Genomic DNA, 26,941 nt, shown 5'->3' with positions numbered 1-26,941 from the left:
CAGCACAGCATTGTTGTTGTAGGTTGATCAGGCTACATGTATTCAAATGCTTGCAGAAAAGAGTTGCCTTCTCTTGATGTTATTGTCATTAATAATATAATTGTTATCTTCATCATCATCATCATCCACTGAAGTCTTACTTAGATTCCTCATCATGACTTGGAGTGACCTGGGTTTCTTAAAAGCAGTGTTAATAGAGTACATGCTCTGGTGGATTCTTTTCAACTGGAAAGATTTTGAATCTTGCCTCAAAAATAGGATGTGTCTCATCATCCAGAGATCATATCAGCAAGCTCATCACCAGAAGACTGACCACTAAGGGATGAATTTATTTGGTCACAGCAACTTGAAAAGACCTTCTGCTAAGATGTGGAAGGTTTGCAGGTTTCTCTGGTAGATGGTTTACTCATATTAATTAAATGCCAAAACCTTGTTGTATTAAAGTAATGATAATAATAGCTAATGTATAGAATTCTTTAAGATTTACAGAGCACTTTTCTCACAGACTCACTGTGATGCATGACACATAGTAAATGCTTAATAATGCTTGTTGCTTAATGAATAGGATGTGCATCATTATATCCATTTTATAGATGAAGAAACTAATGCTTAGTGAGTTAAAGTGCATGATCCTAAGTGGCAAACTTAGTAGATGTCAGAGCGAGCTCTTCTGACTCCAGTTCTTGAGCTCATTTCTCTCCACCACTGCCCAACACCACTTTTTTATCTATGGAGGATTTCCAGGAATCACACTGAGGTGGCACTTGGAACCCAGGTCTTCCTGACTCAGAGACCAGCTCTCTTTCCATGTTATCCCTATGAAATAATTAAGTTACAACATGATATAGCATATAATCAAATTAAAAGTAGTCCAGAAAAAGATATGCATTTCACTTTTTTAATTGACTAAGTTGTTTTTCATTTTTGCATGTTTTCACTCAGTTAATAAACATTTATTAATTGCCTGCTAAATGCCATTCATTGTGCTAAGTTCTGGGTATACAAAGAAAAAGTAAAATAGTCTCTGCCCTCAAGGAGATGACTTTCTAGTTGAAGAGACATCACATATTTTTATACATATATATTTTAATAAGAAATATATAAATCAAAATACAAGGCTACCTTGAAAAGAAGCCATTAATAACCTACAGAAACAAGAAAGGGCTCGTGCCGAAGGTAGCATTTGAACTGAGTTTTAAGAGAAACCAGCAGTTCCCAGGGGAAGAAATGAGGAGAGACAGCATTTTGGGTATAAGACATTAAGCGACTACAAAGGTATAGAGATTGTAAAAGGAATGTCACATGTGTAGAACAGCCTATAGGACTTTATGGATGGACCATAGAGAGTTTGATGGGGAGAAATGTGTAAGTAGACTAGAAAAGCAGGAAGGGACCAGTTTTTGAAGAGTTTTAAATGCCAAAGAAAGGAGTCTATATTTGATCCTAGAAGTAATAGGAACCACTGGAGAATTTATTGAGCGATCATACTTGGAGCTTTAGGAAAATAATCTTAGCTATTTGGAGCGGCTACCTAGAAAATGTATTGGGGGATGTTGCAGCTACCTGGCACGGTGGATAGGGCACCAGGCCTGGAGTCAGGAAGACCTGAGTTCAAATCCAAACTCAGACACGTACAAACTGTGTGACCCTGGGCAAATCACTTAACCCTGTTGGCTTTAGTTTCTTCATCTGTAATGGAAGGAAGGAAGGGAGGGAGGGAGGAAAGGAGAAGGAAATGGAAAGTCACTCGAGTATCTTTTCCAAGAAATCCCTAAACAAAGTCACAAAGAGTTGGACAAACTGAAACAACCAAACAACAATAGAATTGGAGTGGAGAGGTACTTGAGGCAGGGAGATCAAGCAGGAGATTATTTCAGTAGTGCAGGTGAAAGGATGATTAATACCTAAAATAGGATGGTAGGTATGTGAGTAGAGATAATGAAATAAGAATACGAGATCAATGTTGTGGAGATAGAATCAGTAAGGTTTGGTTTCGAGCATTATACTTGGAGTCAGGAAAACCTGGTTTCACATTCTGCCTCTGGCATTTACCAGTTGTGTGGTCTTGGGCAAGTCATTTGACCTCTCCAAGCCTCAGTTTCCTCTTCTGTAAAAGGGGTCATTAGATTTGACAGCCTTTAAAATTACTTCTGGCTTAGATCTAAACCTGTGAATATATATGTGGTGCAAGTGAGAGTGAGAAGTCAGGGATGACATTGATGTTACAAACTTGGGTAACTGAAATGGTGGTGGCGCCCTCTATAGTAACTAGGTATTTTAAGGTACTAGCTGTCCTAATAGATAATTTACTCTGATCACTCCCATCATTCGTTCAGCATTTATACCAAATTTTTTAAACCCAGGATCCATTGACACCCAACGCAGATTTCAGGAGGTTCATGAACTTACACAGGAAAACAATTATATCTCCATTTTCACTAGTCTTTAATGGAAATTTAACATTTCCTTCAATTATGAATGTAGGCAACAAACCATGGTAGTATTAGCCCAAGAGCTCCATGACACATAAAATAGGTAATAAACCCTTATTTAGACAATATTCTATGTTATGATGCAGTTGTTTATGATATCCCAAATATGGGAACAGTTCATCAAGAAAATGAGCAATTAGTAATTGATGAAGCTCTTAATATGTGCCGCATACTATGCCAAGTGCTAAGAATACAAAGACTGAAGTGAAACAGCAGTTACCTTCGAGTCAGTCAGGCATTAAGCATTTATTAAGCATCTATAATGTGCCAGTGTACTATGCATGGGAATAAACATAAAGTCAAAAGCCAGTCTCTCTCTCTGGGGGCACACAATATAATAGGAAGACAACATGCTAACAACTATATACAGGAATTGTACATACGTGATAAATTCAAGTTAATCCATGGAAGGGAAGCTCCAGCATTAAAGGACTCTTAAGAAAGGCTCCTTTGGAAGGTGATAGTTTAGCTGGAACTTGAAGGAAAAGAGGAAGGAGGGCATTTCAGGCATGGAAAACAGTGAAATTGCTGAGTCAGGAGATGAAGTATCTTGCGTAAGAACAGGAAGGATGCCAGCATTATTGGATCACAGAGTTCGTACAGATAAAGTATAAGAAGCCTGAAAAGGGTTGGAGGGGGCCAAATGATAAAGGGCTCTGAATGCCAAATAGATTTTGTATTTGATCCTAAAGAAATAGGGAGCCACTGGAGTTTATTAAATAGGGAGGTTATATGGTTAGGCCTGTGCTTTAGGAAGATCAATTTGAAATCTGAGTGGAGGATGGATTGTAGTAGGGAGAAATGCACATATAAAGATATATACAAAATACATAGAAAAGGAATTCAAGGTAACCTTGCAGTTGAAGGCACGAGGAGCTGGGAGAACTAGGAAAGACCTCCTGCAGAAAGAAATTCTTGAACTAAATCTTGAAGGAAAACAAGGATTCTAAGAGGCAGAAATGAGGAGGGAGAGCATTCCAGTCAAAGGCAAAAGCCACTGCAAAAGCCTGGAGACTGGAGATAGAGTTTGGGAATAACAAGTAGAAACAATGGTTGAATTGTAGAATATTATTTTGTGTTTAAATTTTGCCTAAACTGTTGGACTTGTTTATATAATATCTTGCAGTAAAGTATAAATAACCATAATAGATCATGTTTTAGAGTATTTACTTTTCTCACAACCATCTATGAAGTGAGTAGATACCACAGAGAAATGACATTATTTGTATAGACACATTTATAAAATGTTGGTGCCAGAACTCGTGGCCAAATTTTCTAAATCCAAATCTAGTATATTACCATTCTACCACTGTCTCCATATATAGCAGAGGAATGTTGGGGAGCAAATGTCTTTGTATCCTCTCCAACAAAAGTAGGGCAGATACATCTGTCTAATAGATAGTCATTAAAAGCCTCCTAAATTAAAAGAAAGATTTTTCTTACATGATAAAGAAGTGTAAAAGTTAATCTGTAAAGTTTGCCATTTAGTTCTCCAGTTTTATTCTAATATATAGCTTAGGACTACTTTAAAATTAATATTAGTTGTATCTTAAATAAATAGAATGCAAATATATTTTCCTCCCCTTTGAGTACATTATGTACATTTATCAGTGGACTAAAACTAAAATCAGTTTAAAACTAAAATCACCTTTATTAGTCTAAAATCTTCTAATTTTGCATTTGAAGAAAACATTACATGAAAGAATAATACAATGAATATCTTCCCCAAATTTCAGTTTAAAAAATGTAAGTTCCTACCAAATGACAAGGTATAACAAAATAAACATGATAAAGATTAAAGTTGTATAATTAACTTAGAAGTAACACCCAAAATATATAAAACTAAATAGTACCACCTAGTGGCCAGTAATTTTTAATTACATATCATATTTCGAAACAGTATTAGACTATCAAAATAAGAAAAGACCATAGAATCACAGATTTAGAATAGAAAGGGACCTTAGCTGTCATCTAGTTTAAATCTGGACATGAAACATAAATCCACATATTTCTTTACCCCCAAATCTGAGTTTAAGATCTGTGGAAACGTCTTCTCAGTAAATATATGAAGGTACTTGAGTCTTTTTTTTTTTTTAAATTGACTTTGTCCATTTTTAATCATCTATTGATTTGCTTGAAGTAAAGCTTTTATTATCTTCAATACAATAGTTTTAATGTCTTAAGTGGATTTTGATATTAGGTTATGAGTAGAATTCAGAGCATGTAGTTTTATCCATTAAAATGGGAAATGTTCACATTGGAATTATTTGTTTGAATAATATATGTATAAAAGCTTTTATATCCATTAAGAATCTCTGTTGTAACTTTTAGAGATTTTGAAATACATATAGATCACCACAACTCAGATTTCTAATAATAATAGCCTACATTTATATTAACTTCAATTCAGCATGCATTTATTAAGCCCATACTGGGTGTTGAAAATTATACTAGGCACTGGTATGCAAATATGTGTGTGTTTATACATATGTACACACAAAAGTAAACAGGGCATACACATGCATATACATAGATGCAAATCTATGTATATACACACACACTAAATACTCAAGGCAGGGTGGAGAGCACCAAAGACTGGAGGATTCTTGAAAGCCCTCTTAGAAAGTGCTACTTGAGGTAAGCCTGTAAGTGAACTTTTAAGAGTTGAAAGTGAAAAAGGGTAGCGTTCATCCTGCAAGATTCCATCAGCCTTGGTACTTCATTTCATTACCACCCTCTGTCCTTCTGATTGAGGATGGAGTTATAAACGCTAAAAATTCCATTTAAGGAACAAGCTTTACTCAGTACATCTTCTCATTTCTCACCCAGCTATAGCACTTTGGGACTTCTCTGACTTTTCCACCATGATTCCAGGTACCCTCCACTGTTCTTCAGCTTCCTTTTCTATGTTGTCTTCCCTAATTGGATAGTAAACTCCTTTAGGGCAGAAACTATCTTTCATTTTCTTATTTTTATCTGCAGTGCTTAACACACTGCCTGGTACATAGTACACACTTTAAAATATTTATTCATTGATTCCCGGCATTGTGGATAGCCTGTACAAAGGCATGGAAGAAGAAGATAAAATATCATGTCTAGAATAGGCTATTTTAACTGGAGTAAAGAGTGCAACTCAGTAGCTCAGTGGATAGAAAGTCACGCCTGGAGTTACAAACACTCACCTTTCTGAGTTTAAATCTGGCTTCAGACAAGCTATGGGAGCCTGGGCAAGTCACTTAATCCTGTTTGCCTCAGTTCCTCTTCTGTAAAATAAGCTGAAGAAGGAAATGGCAAATCATTCCAGTATCTTTGCCAAGAAAATCCCAAATAGGGTCAAGAAGAGTAGAACGTAACTAAAAGTGACTGAATGTAGAATGCTTATGGGGAGTAATGTGAATCAGTCTGTAAAGGTTGGTGGAACTAAATTAAGTGCTTTAAATGCCAAATAAAAGAGTTTGTATTTTTATTTTAAAAGCAACAAGAAACCACTGAAGTTTAACTGAATATAAATTTTATTGCATTGTGGTCCATAAAAGATACATATAATATTTCTGCTTTTCTGGTCAATGTTGGTAAAGGTAACTTGCATAGCTGATCTAGCTATCTACGTTTTCCTTTCTGTTCCCATTCAATAATTTCCAGAGGTCAATCATATCTAATTGTCATAAATTCTGATCTGTCACTTCTTTTTCATTCATTTTTTGTTAGATTTATCTGCATCTAAGAGGAGAAAATTGACATCCTCCACTGTCATAGTTTTACTATCTATCTCTCTATATAACTCATTTAACTCTTCTATAACTATTTAGAAGCTATGGCATATGAAACATAAATGTTTAAAATTGATATTAAAGAAAAGGTATCCATGGCACCTTTCAATAAAATATAGTTTCCCTGATCATCTCTTTTAATTAAGTCTGTTTATCTGAGCTTATGATATTCTTGCCTTTTTTAGGAAGCTAAGACATAATAGATTCAGCTGAAGCATAGCAGATTTTCCTTTCAATATCATTTCATTTCATATGTGTTTTTTGGAAACAACATATTATTGGATTCTGCCTCTAATTCATTCTTATTAATTATTAATTAATTAGTTAATTAACTATTAAGATTAATCTTAATAATGATAAAATTAGCATTTTATATAGTATTTTAAAGTTTGCATACTTTATGAACATTTATCTCATTTTATTCTCACAACACTGGGAGGTAGGTGTTATATTCCATTTTACAGATGAGGACACTGAAGCAGAAATCGAATGTTTTGTCCAGGGTCACACAGCTTAGCTGGTAAATGGTGTCTGAGATTGATTAGATATGAATTTAAGTCGTCCTGACACCAGGTCTAGTGCTCTAGTCACTATACTATCTAGTTGCCTTAATCTGCCCTTCATCATATTCCCTCCTTCACTTTCTCTTCTTTCTCATCTATTACACTCTTGAGTAAAATGTATTGGTAGATCCCAATTGGTATGAGTAATGAATCCCCTAAAGCTGTTACAAGTAATTGAATTCCCACTATTTGAATTTATAATTACGTAAAGTATGATTATTGATTCTAACCTATTGGAAATATGCAGTACAACTTCTTCAGGAGATTCATTCTTCACATTAATCGAGACGTGGCTGTGTTTCTGTACCCAAGTCTGTGTGTGTGTGTGTGTGTGTGTTTGTATTCTTTCCTTCTTTGACCAATCTAGATCCCCTTCCTTTGTATTTATATAGATTTCTGCTTGCACGCATAAATTATATGAGATGATTTTCCTGATTCTTCTCCCATCACGAGTAAATTCTCCCAACCCTCCTTTCCATTCTTCTTTTAAGATAGTAGAAACACTCCTACCTACTCTGTCTAATCAGGTTTCCCTGTGATTCTTGATAATGATAAAGTCCTCAGGGGTACATGTATCATCTCCCAATATTAGAATGTAGTTTATCCTTGTTTATCCCTTATGATTGTTCACTCATGTTACTTTTTTTTTTTTGTTTCTCTTGATTTCCTTGTTTATATTTCAGAGTTTATACTCAGTTCTGGTCTTTTCATCAAGAATACTTAGAAGTCTATTTTGTTAAAAGTCCATTGCCTCGCCCCACAGGATTATATTTAACTTACTAAGTTATTCCTTCTTACCCCTTGTCCTTTCCCTTCTAGAATATTGTATTCCTAGTTCACCACTCTTAATTGCAGTGCTTCCTAAATTATTTATGATTCTGACTGTGGTTTCTTAATACTTGAATTCTTTCCCTCTGGCTATTTACAGTATTTTTTTTCTTTTACCTGGAAGTTTTCAATTTAAATTAAAATATTTCTGGGACTTTTCATTTGGGGTTTCTTTTAGGAAGTGAATGAGTGGTGGATTCTTTCTGTTTGTACTTTGCTCTCTGATTATAAGAGATCTAGGCAGTTTTATAATTTTTTTGAAATGTGATGTCTAGGCTCTTTTTTGTCATGACTTTCAGGTAGTCCATTGATTCTTAAATTTTTCTCCTCAGTTTCTTTTTCAAGTCAATTCTTTTTCCTATGAGATAACTTATATTTTCTTGTATGTTGACTTTGTTTTAATAGTTTTTGTTGTCTCGTGGAATCATTACCCTTTATTTGGCCATTTCTAATTTTCAAGGAGGTTTTTTCTTCTTTGGGTAAGGGTTTGTACCTCTTCTTCCAAACTATTAATTCACTTTCCAAATCTTTCTTCCATAGCTCTCATTTCTTTTCCTATTTTTCTCTATCATTCTTAACTCTTTAAAGAAAACATCTCTTTTAAGAATTCTTTTTGGACTTATACCTATGCAGTGCTTTTCTTTGAGCCTTTGCTTGTAGATATTTGACATTCATTCTCTTCTCAGTTTGTCTTGAGATTTCCTACCATCTCAGTAGCTCTTTATAGTGGGATTCTTTTTTATTTGCCTGTTTGCTCATTCTTCCAGTCCACTTCCTGACTTTGAACTTTATATTAGGGCTAGGCTCTTGCACCCTTCTGGGGGAATCTCTGAACTAAGATTTTTAATGTTATACTATTCTAGAATCTCAAGGACAGCTCAGACTGGAGATCTTCAAACTTTTATTGCTCCCAGAGTGGTCTGATAACAAGGCACCTGCATTCCTGGTCTTAACTCTGCAAGTTTCTGACCTGGGTTTGGGTCTACATGACACTCCAACTGGTTTATCCATGGTTGGAAGTTCCAATAGACTGCTGTTGGGCTCAGCCACTATCTATTAAGTCAACTGAAAATCTCTGCTAATTCCGAGTGACAGAACTGCAGGCTCCCCTTTGTTCTGGAATTCCTTCCCTATTTATTCCCTCATTAGGCTTCACACTGGGCTGGAAAATGGAACTAAGACCCTGCTCAGCTCCTGGGGTCAGAGCCATACAAGCCACTGTTTGCATCTGAATTTGTTCCTAGATCAGTACACAGCCTAGGTCTTGATTCAGAAGCACCACTCCTAGGCAGAGATCCTCCTCTTTCAGTACACCCTGGATCTGTGGAACAACAAAACTAACACTTGGGGCCTTTTCCCAAATTTTACACAAAGTCCAGGGTATCCTTTAATGAGTCTGGGAACTCACCTTGTGTGCTGAAAGGGCACGTCCCTGGCCAGACTCCATCACCAGTGTACACAAACCTCTCTATCTCTCTCCCTGTGCCAACTCATTCTGGAAAAATAAAGTGACTCACTGTAAATTTTTCTTGGATTTCTGATTAGGACTTAGTTTGGTGTATTTTCAAAATCTCTATGTGTTGGAGGAACTATCTGTAATTCTTGTTGCTCTGCAATCTTAACTCCACCCATTTATTTTTTAATGTATTAGCACAACATTTACTTAGAAATTGGAAATGTGTGTGTGTGTGTATGTATTATAGCAGTTGTCAATTTTAAGAAATCATCCTTTACCAGTATTTCTCTTTCCCTTTTAATTAACTACATTCATTTAAATTTAACAAACACTTATTAAGTTCCTATTACGTACAGAGTATTATACTTACTTCTAGTTAATGTATTAAGTTTAGCTATAACATTGTCCCTGCTTTCATGAGCAGGGTGATGTGATACATACATATGCAGTTTTGGGGAGGGTCCAGACCTGTGATTTCACTGTTTGGATAATTTCTGATTAAAAAAAAAAAAAAGATCCCTCTTTTTAGACCAGCCCCTGTTCTGTAATTTGTAGTCTTTAAAGAGTTGCCCAGGGCACTGTGAGGTTAAGTAATCTTCCCAGAGTCACACAACCAGCGTGAATCAGTGGGATGTCTTAAACTCAGGTCTTCTTACTCTGAGATGGACCCTCTATTTTACAATGCCATGCTCATGATTAGGACATAGTAAAGGAACAAAGTGTTTTATATGAGGTTAAAGTAGACTAGTTAAAAATTCTTACTAATGAAATGAATACAAGTAGGCTTTCTGGAGGAGATGCCATTTTAATAATAATATCTTTAAATGATAAGTAGGAATCTAGTAGACAGCAAAGATGCGGGCATAGGAGACATCATAAACAAAAGAAAGAAAATGGAAAAAATGTGTGTTTTGGGAGGGTTAATGGTGGTATTTATGAGAAATGGTAAGTAGTCTATTATGAACAGGTCATAGATTACATGGAAAGAAATAACATGAGAAAAGGTTGGAAAGATACCATGATGAAGGGCTTTGAATTCTAGCCTAAGCATTTTACATTTACTCTTTGATAAAAGATCTATGTAATAAGATCTGTGTACAAAGGAATTAAGTCTGATAGTTTCTAAGGGATAATTTGGAAGGGTGAAAGAGAGAGTGAAGGTAACTCTATACCTGTTAAGAAACTACTGCAGTATTTATGTAGATGTTAATGGAGGCCCATATTAGTGTAGTGGCAGTAAGAATCAAGAAGAGACAAATGTAAGAATTACTGTGTCAGAAGTAGGACTGGTTACTTAGCAGTTACTGAGAAGGACTTAGTGATTAATCAGATATGAGAGGTGAAAAAGGGAAAAGTCAAAGAGAACACCAGGGTTTCAAATGTGGGATACTGAGTGAAACAAGAAAAAGAGGGTTAGAAGGAAAAGTACTGAATACGTTGTGAACAAGTGGAATCTGAGCTGCTTTTGGGACGTTCAGGTAAAGCTGTCCCATAATCAGTCAGTCATTCAGTATTTTTAAAGCAGGCCATGTGCCAGGCACTGTGCTAAGTGCTAGGGAAACAAAAAGAGGCAAAAGACAGTCCCTTCCCTTAAAGAACTTACAATCTAATGGAGGAAAACAAGATACAAACAAGTATGTACAAGACAAGCTATGTACAGGATAAAGAGGAAATAATTAGCAGAGGGAAGGCACCAGAATTAAGAGGGACTGGGGAAGACTTCCAGTAAAGGATGAGATTTTAGTTGGGACCTAAAGGAAGCCAGGAAGATCTGGAGGCCGAGCAGGAGGGAAGAACATTCCAGGATTGGGAGACGTGCAGAGAAAATGTTCAGAGCCAAGAGATGGAGTGTCTTGAATGTGGAACAGCCATGATGCCAGTGTCACTGGATCCAGTAGTACATGTAGAGCAGTAAAGTAGAAGGAGGCTAGAAATGTAAGAGAAGATAGGGTTATAAAGTGCTTTGAATGCCAAACAGTACTTTTTTATCTGTAACTGAAGACAATGGGAAGGAGTGAGGAATGACCTGACGGGACCTGTGATTTAGAAAAATGGTGGCTGAATGGAGGGTGGATCAGAATGGCAGGCAGAACCACCTGCATTGATACTGAAAAGTCCAAGCAGGAGGTGATGAGGACCTGTACTAGAATGGTGGCAGTAGCAGAGCAGAGACAGGAAAATATCTGAGATGTTCCAAGGTGAAATTGAAAGACGCTGGCCACAGGCTGGACATGGGATGTGAGGTAGATGAAGTGGTTGAGGTTGCACACCAGAGTCACTCTCTGTAGTTATGAGGAAGTGTAGTTGGGGTAAGGCAAGGGAGGGTTTACAGGGAAGTAATGGATTCTACTTTGAGCTTGTTGAGTTTAAGCTGTCTACCCGACATGCAGTTGGAGATGTCTGAAAGGCAGCTGGAAATGTGAGTTTGGAGGCCAGGAGACATATTGGGGCAAGAAAGGCAGATCTGAAAATGGTCAGCATGGAAATGGCAATTAAAGCCAATTAAACTCAAGGGTAGACAGAGATGTGGGCATGAAGCTCAGAAGACAACTCAGAACTAGATACGTAAAGGGCTTTATCTGCGTAAAGTTTATAGGTTGAAGCCATTGGTAATTTTTTTCTTTTTTAAAAAAAAAGTTTTGTTGATAAAATTTGGTTTTACATTTTATATATATATATATGTGTGTGTATGTGTACATATATATATATATACACATATATATATATGCGTTTTACATTATAATTAAGAAATTGCTCCTAATGAGAAATCTCTTGTAACAAAGTAAAACTATTAAGTAAAACTAACAACATGGTGACTTCATTTGGAAGTGCGTGCTACACTCCACATTTGTAACACCTCCAATTTCTCTATTTAAAACTTCTCTTAAAAGTTAGTAAATCTGTTTTTTCTCCCTCCCACTCCACTCTCCCAATTGACTAAAAAGAAAAAAAAACAAATTTCTTTTAACAAATATGCATAGTCAAGTAAAACAAAACCCCTCGTTGTTTGTATGCAAATATGTCTCGTTCTGCACCATTAAACGGTTACTTCTGTTGGGAAGTGCATAGTCTGGCTCATCCTTTAAAATCATAAATAGTCATTGTACTGATCATAGTTCTTCAGCTTTCAAAGTTGTCTTTAAAACATTGTTATTGTATTATTTGTATGCGTATATGAAATTGGTATTTACTTAGGTATATAATTATACTGTATATTATTTTTGTATACTTGTTATTGTAGAACTTCTTCTCCTGGTTCTACTCATTTTATTCTTCATAAGTTTATAAAAATGTTTAAATTTTTATAATATTGATATTATACTATAAATTATTTTACTGTTCATCAATCAGTTCATGTCTTTCCATATCTCTTTGAAATCACCTATTTTCTTATTTCTTATAGCACCATGTTATTCATCACATTCATATACCGTAACTTATTCAGTTTATTCATTAGTGATAATGAGAGGAAAATAAATTTATGCAATCTTAAAGTGAAATGAATTACTGCAGCTTATGGTTATCGATGCTTATTATGCATGTGGAATGTATTATATCCTTTTAATATTTCTATTTATTTTCTGTTTTATTTCTGTAGCAAACCCAAGGAACCAATTTTCAGTGCAGGTAAGTCAGGTTTTATTTTCTTTATGTACCCTTGCTTCTTCAGTCTAGAGATATTAATAAGAACAAAAGGTTTCAGAGGTGTAGAATTTGAGCATTTCACCCTTTTGCCACTGAATTCACTGATAATAAAGTCTATAACATTTGTATGGTGGAGATTATGTAAGACAATTATACAATGTCGGCTTAGCACCCAATTATCAAGGAATTCAGATAATAATTGGTACTCTTTTTTTGGTCATTAACAGCGAGACCAAGATTTTAAAGGTTCTAGAGACTCTTAACCCTGTAATTGGTCCCTTTCCAAACTGGATTTAAGGTACTTTAATTTGGCAGTATGGGGGAAGATTGAATTGCCACTGCCCATGCTATAACAGGATTTTCTATGTTGAAAGATAAAGGGCTTCTGTTTCCTTTGTTACTAACTAGGCTTCTTTCGTAAACATTTGCATTTCTTTAAAAGGGGAAGCTTCTGATGCATCAAATTATAACCCTGTCTAAAAGTAACTTTTTTTTTTTGCCTTTTGATTTCCTATACTGCACACTAATAGTTAATATATACCTGATACATCTATTTTTTCTTTTAACACATTTTATAATAAGGAAAATGCTACTTTAGTGTATTAACCTTATTTTAAATTGCATTGAAAATGCAAACTCTTCTTAAGTATCCAAGTTAAAGAAACTAATTTAATTTTACTTTTTCTTAAAATAAATTAATAATTAAAATACAATTTTTGGAAAAAAATTTGTCAGTATAAATTTTATTGTCCTCCACTGACATCCTTCTCTAATGCCTCATCACAGTGTGGAGGTAACCCTGGTTTTTCATAGGCAATTAATTCCAGGGGAGTGCAAGCTCTGCCAAGGTTCTACCAAGCTTTTAAGTCTTTGTGTATGGTCCAGCAACGGACTGTGTGTCTGTGGTCTGAGGATCAGACTAACTAAAAGTTCGGAGAGACTTACCATCAGACCACTTAACTATCAAGTGATTGCTTTTTTTTCTCTGGCCATAGTCATTTATTAAATTGTCTCCTAAAGCGTGGAGGGGCTATGATCTCTATTGGGTGATTTCAGTACCCAAGTTGATGAAATCATGAATCATTGAAACATATCATGGGCACCTCAAAGAGCTTGGTATTGAATGCACTATTGAATGGTCAATATTTAATCAATTGACAGGGTAGCCTCTAACTGAAAGCAGGTGAACAAGTGATAGAACAGGGATCAGGGCAGTCTTGTTATACTTGAACATCTCTTTATCAAGCACTTCTGTCTCTGTCTCTGAAATCACAAAGGGAAACGCCGTGTGACACACTGCAAAGGTAGGCTTCACCTCTGAAACCTCATAGCTCTCTGAGCAAAACTATTACCCAGGCTGCAGAAACTTCCTTTTCATACAGGCAAACACAAAGTCTTCCTGTATGAATTTTTTTTTTTTTTTTTGCAATACAATCCACTTCAATTTACTTTGTTAAAAGCATTCATAAGTGTCTCCTTGGATATGTTCCAATTAGAGGCTATAATTTGGATCTTGGTTTATCTTGGCAGATACTAGGAACTTACCTTTAAAAAAAAATCTTAAGAGAGCTATATGGCAATCCCTGGATGTCCCATTGTGTTTGAAATTATATCCTGCACTTCTGCTGAAATATCCCTACTAAAAAGCCTGTAGATTTGGTGGTTGCTTGCCGTTGTTCTAATGTATGTCTGAAAAAGCATTGCTTTTCCCTTGCTCCTTTTTTTTTTAGTAGAGGTTTATTCTCTGAATTTTCAATATACAAAACCATCTATGAATAAATTCAGTACTTTAAGAAGTAGTGCAGAATTTTTCTATAAGTAAGCTTAAATTAATCATGAATTACAATGTAAGATATTTGTACATCTCATAAATATTGATTCTATGCATACACAATTTTTTAATGTTATGGGAATGACCTAATTTTTCCTCTTTCCCCAAACTTCATTTTATTAGGGTATTTTTCAACTATATTGTTATAGATCTCATTCATTAATTCATTTCATCCAGCAAACATTTGTTCCTTAATGAAGTATTAATTGGATTGGCCTTCACTCCTAATTCCATTGGCCTAGAATCTGTCGCTATTTACTTCTGTCACTCTAGAATTTGGTGTTTCTAGACCCTATTGTAATATTATTCATTGGTTTGTTGAATCTAGCTTTTTTGTTGTTTTTCCAATTTGCCTAAACCAAAATTTCAGTTGACCAAAGCAGTTCTTTTTCATAACCATCTTGATAATTTTTCACTTTTGATCACTAATATCACTTCCCAAGTTTGTCTCTAATATTAAGTCTGAATGTCAATATTATTGAAATAAACATAATTGCTGGCTCAGTAACCCTTAGTGTACCATATCTTCAGCATATGATGCCTCAGAATATTTAGATTCATGAATATAATTTAAAACTATAATTTCATACTGAATTTAATGAATAACTTGAGTGAAAAATATTTGACCCCAAAGGGTAGTTTCAAAACAACTTTTCTATTTTTCTTACATATAATCTATAATAATAATAATAATCACCCATGAAATTAGTACCAGTAAATAAGTATTCATTGAGTGCCTATACTATGAGCAGCACTGTATTCTGAGGGTACTATAAGACTGTGTTTGCCTTTATTATTAGAACTTAGTTCAGGAGTTTGACTAATACATAATGACAAAAACAATATTGACAGTAATACTAACACACACTTATATAGTGTTTTGTGGTTTGTATAGTACACATATTATTCCCCTTATTTTGTAGGTGAGGAAACCTAAGCTTAAAGAGTTTAAGAAAGTTAACCAAGGTCATGCAGCTGAGCAAATGTTGGAGCCAGGATATACATGCAAGTCTTTGGACTCCAAGATCAGTGTTCTTTATAGACACCATGTTGTCTTTCACTTATCAAAGAATATAAGGCTGTTCAATTATAATTGTGGTAAGTTGAAAGAGATTTTAAGTATTTTAGTTTATATTCAGTAAAAAAAAGAAAACCAGGGAGCACTAGAGATTCAAGCCTAAGGAGGCAGCTAAACTAGATGACCTCTGAGGTTGCTTATGAATTCTAAAATTTCATGATAAACAGGAAAAGCTTCCAGAGGAAATTGCACTTAAGTGTGTTGATAAACAAGGAAATTCAAAGAATGAGCAAGTGCACAAAGGCAGGATTGAGCAGAATACATTTGCCAGATTACACAAAGACCAACCTCATCAAAATAAAGCATCTCTATTGGGAAATAATGGCAAAAAAAACACCCCAAAACCCTAGAGTAAAAGACAGGCAAAAGAGTTTAGACTTGAGATATAGTGGAAAATAACCAGAGAGAGCCTTTGGAGAGATGGATGACCCAATAAAATGAGGGTTAATGTGGATTATCAGCCTGGCATTAGTATGGAGGATGAAAGTGAGAAACAGTGGAGTCATTAGGAAGCTTTTGCAGTAATTGAATTATGAGATGATGAGGGCCTTGGCTTGAAAAATGGCAGTGAACAGGAGAAAGGAAGGAAGGAATGTGAGAAATATGACAATATCAGAATCAAATGTGACTGACAGGAGATATATGAGGATGAAGAACATGGAAAAACATTCAACAACCAAATTAAATATATAGTATAAAGTTTTTATCAAAGAGACTTGAAGCACATGTACAAGATACATTAAGATTAGACTGTACATTTGTTTGAAATTTAAAAAATCCTTAAAACTGACAAATGAATGCAATTTGCTGAACATTGTGCTTTATCTTAGTCTATTTTAATAAGAATTTTGCCCTTCTATTTCCACTGTGATCATGATTGCCATATATACATATATATATATAAAATTCCTCAGACACATTGACACAAATACTATTCAAATTGAATGAAAGCTAGGTGACTTCTTTGGTATAGATTACCATAAAAATCAACAAAAGCATTAAAATCTGAGGCTGAACAAACCTCCAGTTAACAAGACGGTTAACCTGGGCCTTATCAGTTCCCCCAAGTTCTTATCAGAGCTACATATCACTTCTCAAGCTACCAAGTTTTTTAAAGCAATTAAGTCACCATTTTCAATTGTTATTCATTTTTTGTTGTTCCCTGGCACAGTATTTCTATACAAAATCCATCTTCTTTTAGAAATGTTTATGCCTGTTATAGAAAATTGAATTTCTTGAGTATTTTTTCTTTAACATTTGTCTACTTAACAGGTTTAACATCTTGTCTGTGGTTCTTCTGGCCCTATTTTAACTTTCACTTGAGCACTTTTCTTTTTGCATGTTTACTAGCATGGTATCTCTGATGGTTGTGTTCTTATATGATTGATGTTAAAGGTGTATCAGAATTTATCTTTGCATTGAGATATAACAGATCAATTTAAGTATTAAAAAGTAGTTTGTGCATCAGCATATGAAAGATTGCTTTGCAGTCAGCTTTAAAAATTAACTGGATTTCTTGAATTAATTGTAGTTTTTGCTTTGATGACATTTTTCTCTGTACTAATGGCAGAGAAAACTGAAGTACTACAATGTCTCTTTGGAAATATCATTTGAGTCTATTGTATTTTAAACATTTATAATATTCTGCTAGAAAATTCTAGATTGTATAATTTACTTATATGATAGAATATTTAAAAAAAAATTTCAAGCAAACTTTTATTTCATAGTATTTCACTATTTTATTTTTTTTCCTGTAGAATCATTCAATGAACAAGCATCCAATACACTTAAAGTTTTCATCTTTAAGGTTTAGATGTGTGATAGGGGATGTGAAGTTTGTTTTTCAGTTTTATTTGTGATCTGGACATCACACTGACATATTTGTACTTTTTATAGAGGAGGGATACGTAAAAATGTTTCTTCGTGGACGCCCTGTTACCATGTACATGCCCAAAGATCAAGTGGAATCTTATAATTTGGAAGCAAAAGTAGAACTACCAACCAAGAGGCTTAAACTGGAATGGGTGTATCCTTTATTTGTCTGTTATCATGTTGGAAGTTATTAGTAGGTTGATGTTCATTTTAAGTTTTATCTAGATTTTTTAAAATTAAAATTAAAATAAATTAAATTAAAAGCTCAATTACATTAGAAGGTAAAAACTTAATTATATATTTTCATTACTTTCAATTCAAGTTAATAAAATAGGCGCTTAACACACTGTTTTGAAAATGCACTCAGTAGAGATCATGTATGTGGTGAATAGAACCCTGGATCTGGAATCAGAACTCAGTTTGAGTCTTGGCTATGTACCATTCACTAGTTTTGTGAACTCTGGAGTTTTTTTTCTTCTCTATGAAATGCATTTGGACTAGATTATCTATGAGATTTCTTTCAGCTTCATCATTCTATGAAATGCTATTGTTTATAGATAAGCTGTTTTGTTTACTAAAATGAAATATTGTTGTTTTTTTCTACTCTATAATACATTGTAATAAATAAAGATTTGCCTTTTCTATAAAAGTAACATTAAAATGGCATCTCTTAGAGTCAAGATGATATGCAGTGGATAAGGCACTGAATTCAGGATCAGAAGGTCTGAGTTTAAGTACTAATTGAAATATTGCTGGCTACATGGCCACAGGCAATATACTCAAACACACTTGAGTCTTAGGCTCTTTATCTGTAAAGTGGAGGTCATTGTGTAGAAGCTTTGAAAAGCTTAAGGCACTTTGTAAACACTTTTTTTGCTTGTAGTCATCATGATTATATTCTTAGAAAGAATTTTTGTGTGTATTAAACAGCCTATCAGTATAGTTTGTTCAGTCTCGCTTCAGTCGTGTCCTGTAACCTCCTTTGGGGTTTTCTTGGCAAAGATATTGGATGGTTTACCATTTCCCTCTCCAGATCATTTTACAGATGAGGAACTGAGACTAACAGGGTTAAGTGACTTGCCCAGGACCCCACAGCTAGTAAGTGTCTGAGGCCAGATTTGATCTCATGAAGATGAGTCTTCCTTATTCTAAGCCCAGAGGTCTGTCCACTGCACCACCTAGCTTCCCCTTCAGTGTTACTGATGTTAATTGCAACTTTCCAATAAAGGAAATCAGTTAAGGGCTTAAAAATAGAGGGAAAATCTTAGTGAATATGACCGTAAATTGGTGGAATTTAGGCCTATAAGTAAAAGAAAAGACCCTTCTTTTAAAAAATAAGTATACTCTAGTAAGTAAGCTTAATCAATCATTTATGTCCTTTGAAGAAGGAATTTTAAGTGATTTGGGAGATCCAGATGTTCACAAAAAGAATGTAGGTAAGAAGAACGTTATACATAATTCTTAAGAAAATAGTAATGCCACAAATAGCGAGTAGACAATGCTTCTTTGAAGTACTATTAAATGTCCAAAGTTAATAAGGAATTAATAAGGAATAAAACTCAAAGTAACAAAGAAGGTGCAACTCAGTTCAGGGTTAGCAGGCAATGAGACCTTAGCAAGGCATAAAATGATTTTACTAATAACATAGGATTAAAAAAGATAATTCCTGAGGTTTAAAAAGAGTATTTAAAATGCCCATTCTGTAACATCCCTAAATTCACCATCGGAACAGAGCTCACTAAGTCAAAAACGGTATTTCTTGTTTGTTCTTAAGTCATTCAATTGTGTCCAATTTTTTGTGACTCTGTGGACCATAGCATGCCAGGCCCTTCTGTCCTCTACTATCTCTTGAAATCTGTCCCAGTTCATATTTGTTGTTTTCATAACACTATCTAGCCATTTCATCCTTCACTGTCCCTTTTTCCTTCAATCATTTCCCAACATTAAGGTCTCTTCCAACGAACTCTGTCATCTCATTATGTGGCCAAAGTATTTAAGCTTCAGTTTCAATATTTGACTTTCCGGTGACTAACTTGAATTAATTTCTTTAAATATTGACTGATTTGATCTCCTTGCTGTCCAAGAGACTCTCAAAAGTCTTCTCCAGCACAACAGTTCAAATTGTGGCTTTTCTTGAGGGCAATGGGAATTCCACTAACACTTCTGACACCACCTTCCCATAGTGTATATAGGTCTTTTATAGGCTTCATGTAGCACCAAAACCAAACCAGTGATGAACAACCTCCTTAAAGAGAAAGGAACCCCACTTGCATAAAATAAGTGCTATAACTTATCACAATTTGCAAGGGTATATCATTGGGAAAAATGACAATGCCTAAGATAAGAGTTATTGTTTGGGGGGGTTGTCAATGATAATTCACAGTTTTATAAAATCTCAGAGTTGAGTAGGATTTCAGAGATCATTTAATCATATGGAAACAACCTCCACAACATTTCTAAGAGTTAAATGTTAAGCTCTCACCTAAAGTGAAAGGATATCCAGTACCTTACAAGGTAGGCTGTTTCACTTTTTTAAAAAATTATTCTTAAATGCCAAAACAATGAACATTTCCACATATGCAGCAAAACACAAAAAGAATTATGTATGTAATTGTGAGTTCCTGCTTGCTTTTTAAAGAGCGTTACATATTAAACATTACTTTTATAACTATCCTGCTTGTCTGTGCTTCCTTTTGAACTTTTATGTTATCTTCTTTGCATTTTAAAATGTTAAAAATGTTTCAATAGCCCCCTTTTTTGGCAAAAGTACTGCTAACCTTCTCTCCCCATCATAATTTCTCTCCTCATTTCAAAACAGTGAAAAAAACCACCCTTGTAACAAATTAGCAATTGAGAAGAAAAACAAAATCCACAGTGACTGTCCAAAAATGTATCTCTCTTTTGGCATGTTGCATCTATTACCTCTTGGTTAGGAGGTGGTTAACATGCTTCATTTCATCATAGGTCCTCCAGCAATGTGGTGGGTCATTGGTTTAATTAGAGCACTCAGGTCTTTTGAAGTTGTTTATCTCTACAGTGTTGTTATTGTATAATTTGTTCTTCTGGTTCTGTTTGCCTTACTCTGCATCAGCATATACTTCACAGAATTTTCTAAAATTGTCTCATTTCATAATTTGGTGCAGTGCAATAATAATCCATTACGTTCATACATCACATTTTGTTCGGCCATTCCCCAACTGATGAGCACCCTTAGTTTCCACTTCTTTTCTTCTTTGTCTACTTTTACTCTTCCCCTCAGGCTCAAGAGGTTTGTTTTGCTTGCTGCTATCCTGTGCCCTTCCCCAGTGCTGTCCTCTTAACCTCTCTCTCCATGGAGCTTGAGACAATTCTAATCAAACTCTGATTCTGTGTTCAGAGCTCCTTTGTCTCAGATAGGAGTGATATTCATCTAATACCCTTCCTCTTTCTCCTTCTTCCATATTTTGTATAGTTTTCTTCTCATCTACCCAAATTATGAAAAAAGCAAGTACTAATCCCCTTATTCCTCCTTTCTACACCAGTGTATTCCTTTTTACCTTTCTTTCTCTTTCCCCTGCTATTGCCTACAGAATAGATCCAAACTGCCCCTCGATCCTCTCTTTTTGTTATTTAACTGTTTAAGTACTTTATTAAAGTTCTGAAGGGGCACTTGTTTCTTCTCCCCCATTTGAATGTTAGCTGAGCATCATCCAATTGCTCAAATAAATTTACCTGTTTCTCTTGACTTGTATTTGTATTTCAGAATTCCTACTCAGCTTTAGTCTTCCCATCAGCAATATTTAAAAGTCCTCTATTCCATTAAAGACTTATTTCTCCTCCCTAGGATTATACTCAGCTTTTCAGAGTTAATTATTCTTAGCTGTAAGACCATATGTTTTACCTTTTATAATATTGGGTTCCACTTATACATTTCTCATTTAGAGCAGAAACTGACAGCTCTTGTGTGATCTTGACTGGTTCCTTGGTGCTTGAGCTCCTTCTTTTTGAATGCTTGCAAGAATTTTTCCTTTGATGTGGAAATTCTACATTTTAGCTTTGACTTTTCTAGAAGGTTTCTTTCAAGGTTTTGTCCAGAAGGAGATTGGTGGATTCTTCTTATCTTTCCTCAGCCTCTTCATTCTAGTAGATATGGGCAATTTTAATTTATGACTTCTTGAAATAAACTGTCATACTGTTCTTTAATATGGTTTTTGGGAAACCCAGTGATTTTGAAATGACTTCTCTGGAACCTTTTTCCCAGGTCAGTTCATTTTGATATCAATTCATATTTGCTTCTGTTTTTTTTTTTTTTTCCAATCCTTGGTCTTTGTTCTATTATTCTTTGCTATCTCACACATTTTAATTAGGCTGTTCTAGTTTTCAATGAGTCTATTATTTGAGTAAAGTTTACTACTTCTTCCTCTTCTTCCAGTTCTTTCCTCTAGAGCTCTAATTTAATTTTTTATCCATCATTTTATTTCTTCCAGGTACTTAGTCTTTGTAGAAAATTGGAAAAAAAATTTTTATTTTAGTCTCTTCTTGCAATAGGAATATTTCAATCATTATGGGAGTATTCTCTCCCAGGTGGGATTTTTTAATGTATCTGGATTTTTTTTTATTGGGCAGTGACTTTGGTTTTTCTCACTTCTCCAGCCTTGATTCCTGAAGTAGAGCTTTCTGCTAAGGCAGGCTTTTCTCCCCCCTCCCATTCTACTTTTAGGTGGGATATTTAGCCCTGCTTTTTGGGTCTCCTATCTGCCTACACTGACTTCTATTTTCTCAGGTTAACCCTCCCTGGATTTTTGAGGTTCATTGTACTGAATCTTCAGGGCCTCCTGTGGTATCTTCTGTGGCATGAGGTAATGTCCTTTTATGAACCTCTTTACCTCAGGGCCTAGACTTCCCCATTCTGTATACAACTGCACCCAAACTGGTCTTTGCAACTTTGACTTTTCTTAGCAGAACCCTTCATTATTAGTGCCTCAAGACAAAAGGCCTAGCCACGTACTAAATTTCTGAAACATCTGTGGTCACTCTGAGAGGCTTCCAGGTAATATGAAGAAAGATTCATTTGCCTGAAGTAATACTGACATGGCTAGTAATCCAAAAAAGTCTGACTGACTTTTATGCAGTCCTGGAATGCAAGAAGTCATACATACATACATACATACAACACACACACATACACAAGTATATACATACACAAGTATGTATATATATACATACACATATATAACATATAATATATATATAATATAGTTATATACTAATGCTTTTCATTGGATTTATTGATCACTATTTCATCTGGTACATTTTGTTTTGTTTTTGGTTTTTATTTTTTGGTTTTTTGCTGGAGTAATTATGTGGGAGCTTTACTGCCTTTATCCATTCAAGCAACCCTCTTATCTGTGGTGCTGTTCCGCTTTTAGACCACTCTAATTATTTTTCTTATATTAAACTGAAATCTATCTCCCTGTTTCTTCCATTCACTGGTACCAGCTGAGGGGCACCCAAAATAAGCCTAGTTTATCTTAATGTGACAGGCCTTAACTATGTAAAGGTAGTGATCATCTTAAAAGTTTTTCTTCTACAAGCTAAATGTCCCTGATTCTGTCAACCTACTCTCATTTGCTGTAGTTCCCTCTTAGCATCCTTTGAACATGCTCCAACTTCCTAAACTGGTATCCATAATTCATTCAGCCCTGTCCCTTGACAGGGTCCTTTGGTTTCCAGTTCTTTGTCACTATGAATGAGTTGCTATAAATATTTTTGTACATGTGGGTCATTCCTCTCTCTTTGATTTCTTTGTGGATATAGGCTCACTGGTAGTATTGACATATCAACGAATATAGATAGTGCAATAACTATGTGTATAACAAGGCAATGAATTTTAGAAATCAGTAAGTGAAATTATTTCATTCTCTTTTCAGTCAATAGAATTTCATTTGGTTGACCCTAATGGGAGAAAATAAGAGTAGAAAGTTTTTATTCTACTTTCAGCTAACCTTTAAGGAAAATTTAATAAGATAAGTTTTTTGGAACCTCAAAAAGTAATTTTTAACTGAATTTTTGTGGAGACTTAGAAAAAGATTTAAAATTTTGTTTTTATTATTAAAAATAAGATTATATAATAGAAGTAATAAATTGGAATGTAAAAGCAATGGAATCAAAACAGAAAGTAACAAATTCTTTGTCTTCAAAGAATACCTTCACCACTGCCAAAAAAAAAGTCATGCAGCTATATCTTCTAAAATCCTGTTTCATCCCAGGTGAAGCTAAATGGGGAAAGGGCATGGCTAGACCATCATCTCTCAAGAGCAGAGACCTTACATCTGACTAACTAGTATTTACTGATCCTAGGACTCGTAGGACTTCCTCCATGTTGCTTTCTTGACATTATTTGGTAACCCTGAATTGTTGAGTTTCTTATTCTAGTGTCCACAAGCCCAACTGCTATGTTTCCTTTTGACAGTTGGCCAGATTTCAGTTAGTTTTTTGCAAACCTATTTTACTAAGACAGAAGCAGTTGGTGGAGTGAACTTTCCTAAAATCTTCAGGGGTAGAGTAGGTTTGGAGTATAATGTTGAGATACATGTAAGGAGATTATACATGGCTAAAGAGTAAACTCACAACTCCTTATTACTGGAAGACCTTTCTTGAGTCCATATATGATATTCCTCTCTTGTATAAGGCGTTCACACTTCTTGGAGTTACTTTCTTCCCCAGGTTGCTGTCTTTCTGTTATTGTCTGTATCTATGTTTGTCCTTGCTGTGTCTCCTGGATGTATTGTCTGCTACTGGTCCAGTCTCTCTGATAACTTGGTCAGTAAATGCAGGGAGTGGTAAAGAATATATTGACTGCTTTGCAGCTAGAATAGGCTATTGCTGAAATTCCTTTAGTCCTTTTAAAGTCTCCAGAGGATTGGTTAACCAATCATGATCTTCCTCTCTTGAGCTAATAAAAGAGGCTTATACCTCACAGAAGTATCACAGGGTATAAAAAAACTTAATTACAGATTGTAAAAACTGAATCATTCCTTTACATTGATTAATTGAAGTAGAGGATATATAACCTCTTCCCTTACATTCATCAAGGCTCTTTCATAGAAATGAGATCATAGCTTCATATTTTATAGTAGTATTTGAAGGCATATACTTATAACTTTTTAAGAAAATTTTATGAACAAATCTTATGTTAATTATATTAGGGAACCAATTTTGTGTGAATCCCAGATTAAAGAGCCGTTCCAGTAAGATGTAAATTAGTGCTGAACTCAGTCCTATTAAGTGTTGAAGCAGAACTTAGTTGTAGATTTTATACTATAAGTTTTTATATCTGCAAGTAATATATAACTGGGAATCTCCTTAGTGGTTGCTGATTAATAAACTTTAATATTTACTTTCCAGGGTCATGAGGCTTATATAATTATTGTAATATAAGTACTTTGTAAACTTAAAGAGTTTTGCCAACGTAAACACTTATGAATCTCAGTTATTAATAAATTGTTGTTGAATTGAACTGGATGTCTTTTAACAGTAGAAAAGATAAGATCTCTGTTGTCTCTTTTGGTTGTTTTTTGATGTTATTAAATAAAATATTCATTTAGTTGAACTCAACAAACATTTACAAGTCCTCACTGTGTAAAGTCCAATATATAAGTGACAAGTGAAGAAGACGAGTCTCTTAAGCTCCCTTTGGGTGTTAATATTCAATTATTTGATTTAAAGGAATGATGAAGAAATACAGCTTTACAAGGCCAAAGAGATGAGGTTTAGAATCAGGGCAAGGTAACGGAGAGAGAGGGAGAGAATAGTAGTTCAGGATGAGGGAAAGAGGACTATCCTGGGATTCAGATATCCTGACTTCCATTTGGGGGAGAAAATATGGTTAGATGCACTGTTGCCTCTCCAAGTTCAAAATGGCATGGTCAAGTCTTCTCTCTAAAAGTTTAAAGGTTCTGTAAACAAAAGGATCAGAAGATGATTTGGAATGAGTATAACTAAGAAGTAAGGAAGAGTCTAGATCTAACTGCAAAAAAAGAAAAGAGCAGTAGAAAACAAGCCAAACTTTGAAACAGAATTATTCCAAAAGTATTGATATAATAAGTTTCAGAATGTAATCATTATCAATTTAAGATCTGATAAAATGATATGATAGAAAGGAAAACAAGCTTAAAATAAATCCTGATTGATGAAATTCCTCTCTCTGTGAATAAAAGAAACATTCAGACAAAATTCAAGCTACATATTAAAAATATTAGATACCTGATGCCTTCCTCCATATATATCTGCTACTATCCTGGTAAACTAGAAACAGTTCAACTCTCAGTGATTATAAAAGTATTTGGTTCAATAAACTTTTTAAAAGTAAAATAATCATGTTAATTATTTGATTTTCTTATGTATTTATAAAATTAATCTTTTTAATTAATGTAAGCTTTCAAAAATAACATGTTTCTTGATTGTGGGGAAAATGAGTTAAGGTGTAAAAAAATTAAACTTTTTTGTAGTAAAAAAATGTTAACTGATAGTTTCCTGTTTAACAATTTGTATAATTTATTTCACATTCATTCTGTTTCAGAATAGAATTTCATAGCTTATTAACAGTTAAAATTATTTTAATTAATAATGAGCAAATCTGAAAGAAATATTATTTCACCTTGACATACTAATAAGCTATGGGTATAGGGGACGAGATTGTCGTAGCAACCTATACCTACTTCCAACAGGTGAAACTGTATATTTCATTGCATCAGTAGTAGTGTTATACAATGTTGAAGAACAACTTCAGAGACATTATACTGGTCATAATGATGATGTGAAGTGGTGAGTGTTCAAATTTTTTAATTATCAATCTATACTTTAAGACTTTAGATTGTTTCAGTGACAAAAGTATTCAAATACAAGTTGTTGATATTGGGATTAATATGACAGGCAGAACTGTGTACTGGAAAAAAATACTGGGCTTGGAGTCAAAAACAGGTTAGAGTCAAGCCTCTACTGTTTACTGGGAGGGTTAAGTCACTTTACCACTATAGCCTCTGTTTCTTCATAGGTAAAATATGGAGCATATATACGCATGATAATGCTTATGCTACTCACTTCATAGGGTTTTTGTAAGGAAAGAGTTTTTTGAACTATGAGTCTCTAAACATCAGAAATGTCAGCAGTTCTATTATTGTTGAGAAATAGCAAAAAAGGCAGGAAAGGAAAAGATCAAACGAAATATCTTTAAAGGGGCTTTATACAAGCTTTAAAGTAAAATTTAAATGTTGCTATTATTAACATTATTAAATAATTAGTATAATTATTAAATTAATCATGGTAAATTAATTGTGGTAAAAATCATTTTCCATCAAACTAGAAAATCTCTTCCACAAAATTGAATCTTTCCTATTAGCTACCAGTGCCCCTGTGCCACTTTGCT

The 26,941-nt window shown here is 34.5% G+C and overlaps 1 protein-coding gene across 14 annotated transcripts in view; it reads left to right on the top strand.

Moving 5' to 3' along the window:
- Nucleotides 1–26,941, top strand: part of EML1 (EMAP like 1) — a 303,648-nt gene that overhangs the window by 198,950 nt on the left and 77,757 nt on the right. For 10 of the 14 annotated variants that reach the window (XM_072630249.1, XM_072630256.1, XM_072630253.1 and 7 more), the window contains 4 exons: nucleotides 12,708–12,736; nucleotides 14,032–14,058; nucleotides 17,560–17,689; nucleotides 26,191–26,340. In XM_072630249.1, the coding sequence (XP_072486350.1) occupies nucleotides 12,708–12,736; nucleotides 14,032–14,058; nucleotides 17,560–17,689; nucleotides 26,191–26,340 (336 nt within the window). Of the gene's footprint in view, nucleotides 1–12,707; nucleotides 12,737–14,031; nucleotides 14,059–15,514; nucleotides 15,684–17,559; nucleotides 17,690–26,190; nucleotides 26,341–26,941 lie in introns of those variants that run through there. The other 4 variants (XM_072630258.1, XM_072630255.1, XM_072630248.1 and 1 more) reach the window with 2 other exon arrangements.

This window comes from Notamacropus eugenii, chromosome 1, assembly GCF_028372415.1.
Source record: "Notamacropus eugenii isolate mMacEug1 chromosome 1, mMacEug1.pri_v2, whole genome shotgun sequence".
Classification (NCBI taxonomy): domain Eukaryota; kingdom Metazoa; phylum Chordata; class Mammalia; order Diprotodontia; family Macropodidae; genus Notamacropus; species Notamacropus eugenii.
Note: the sequence above shows the minus strand (reverse complement) of the source record. Positions and strands in the feature narration are given on the sequence as shown.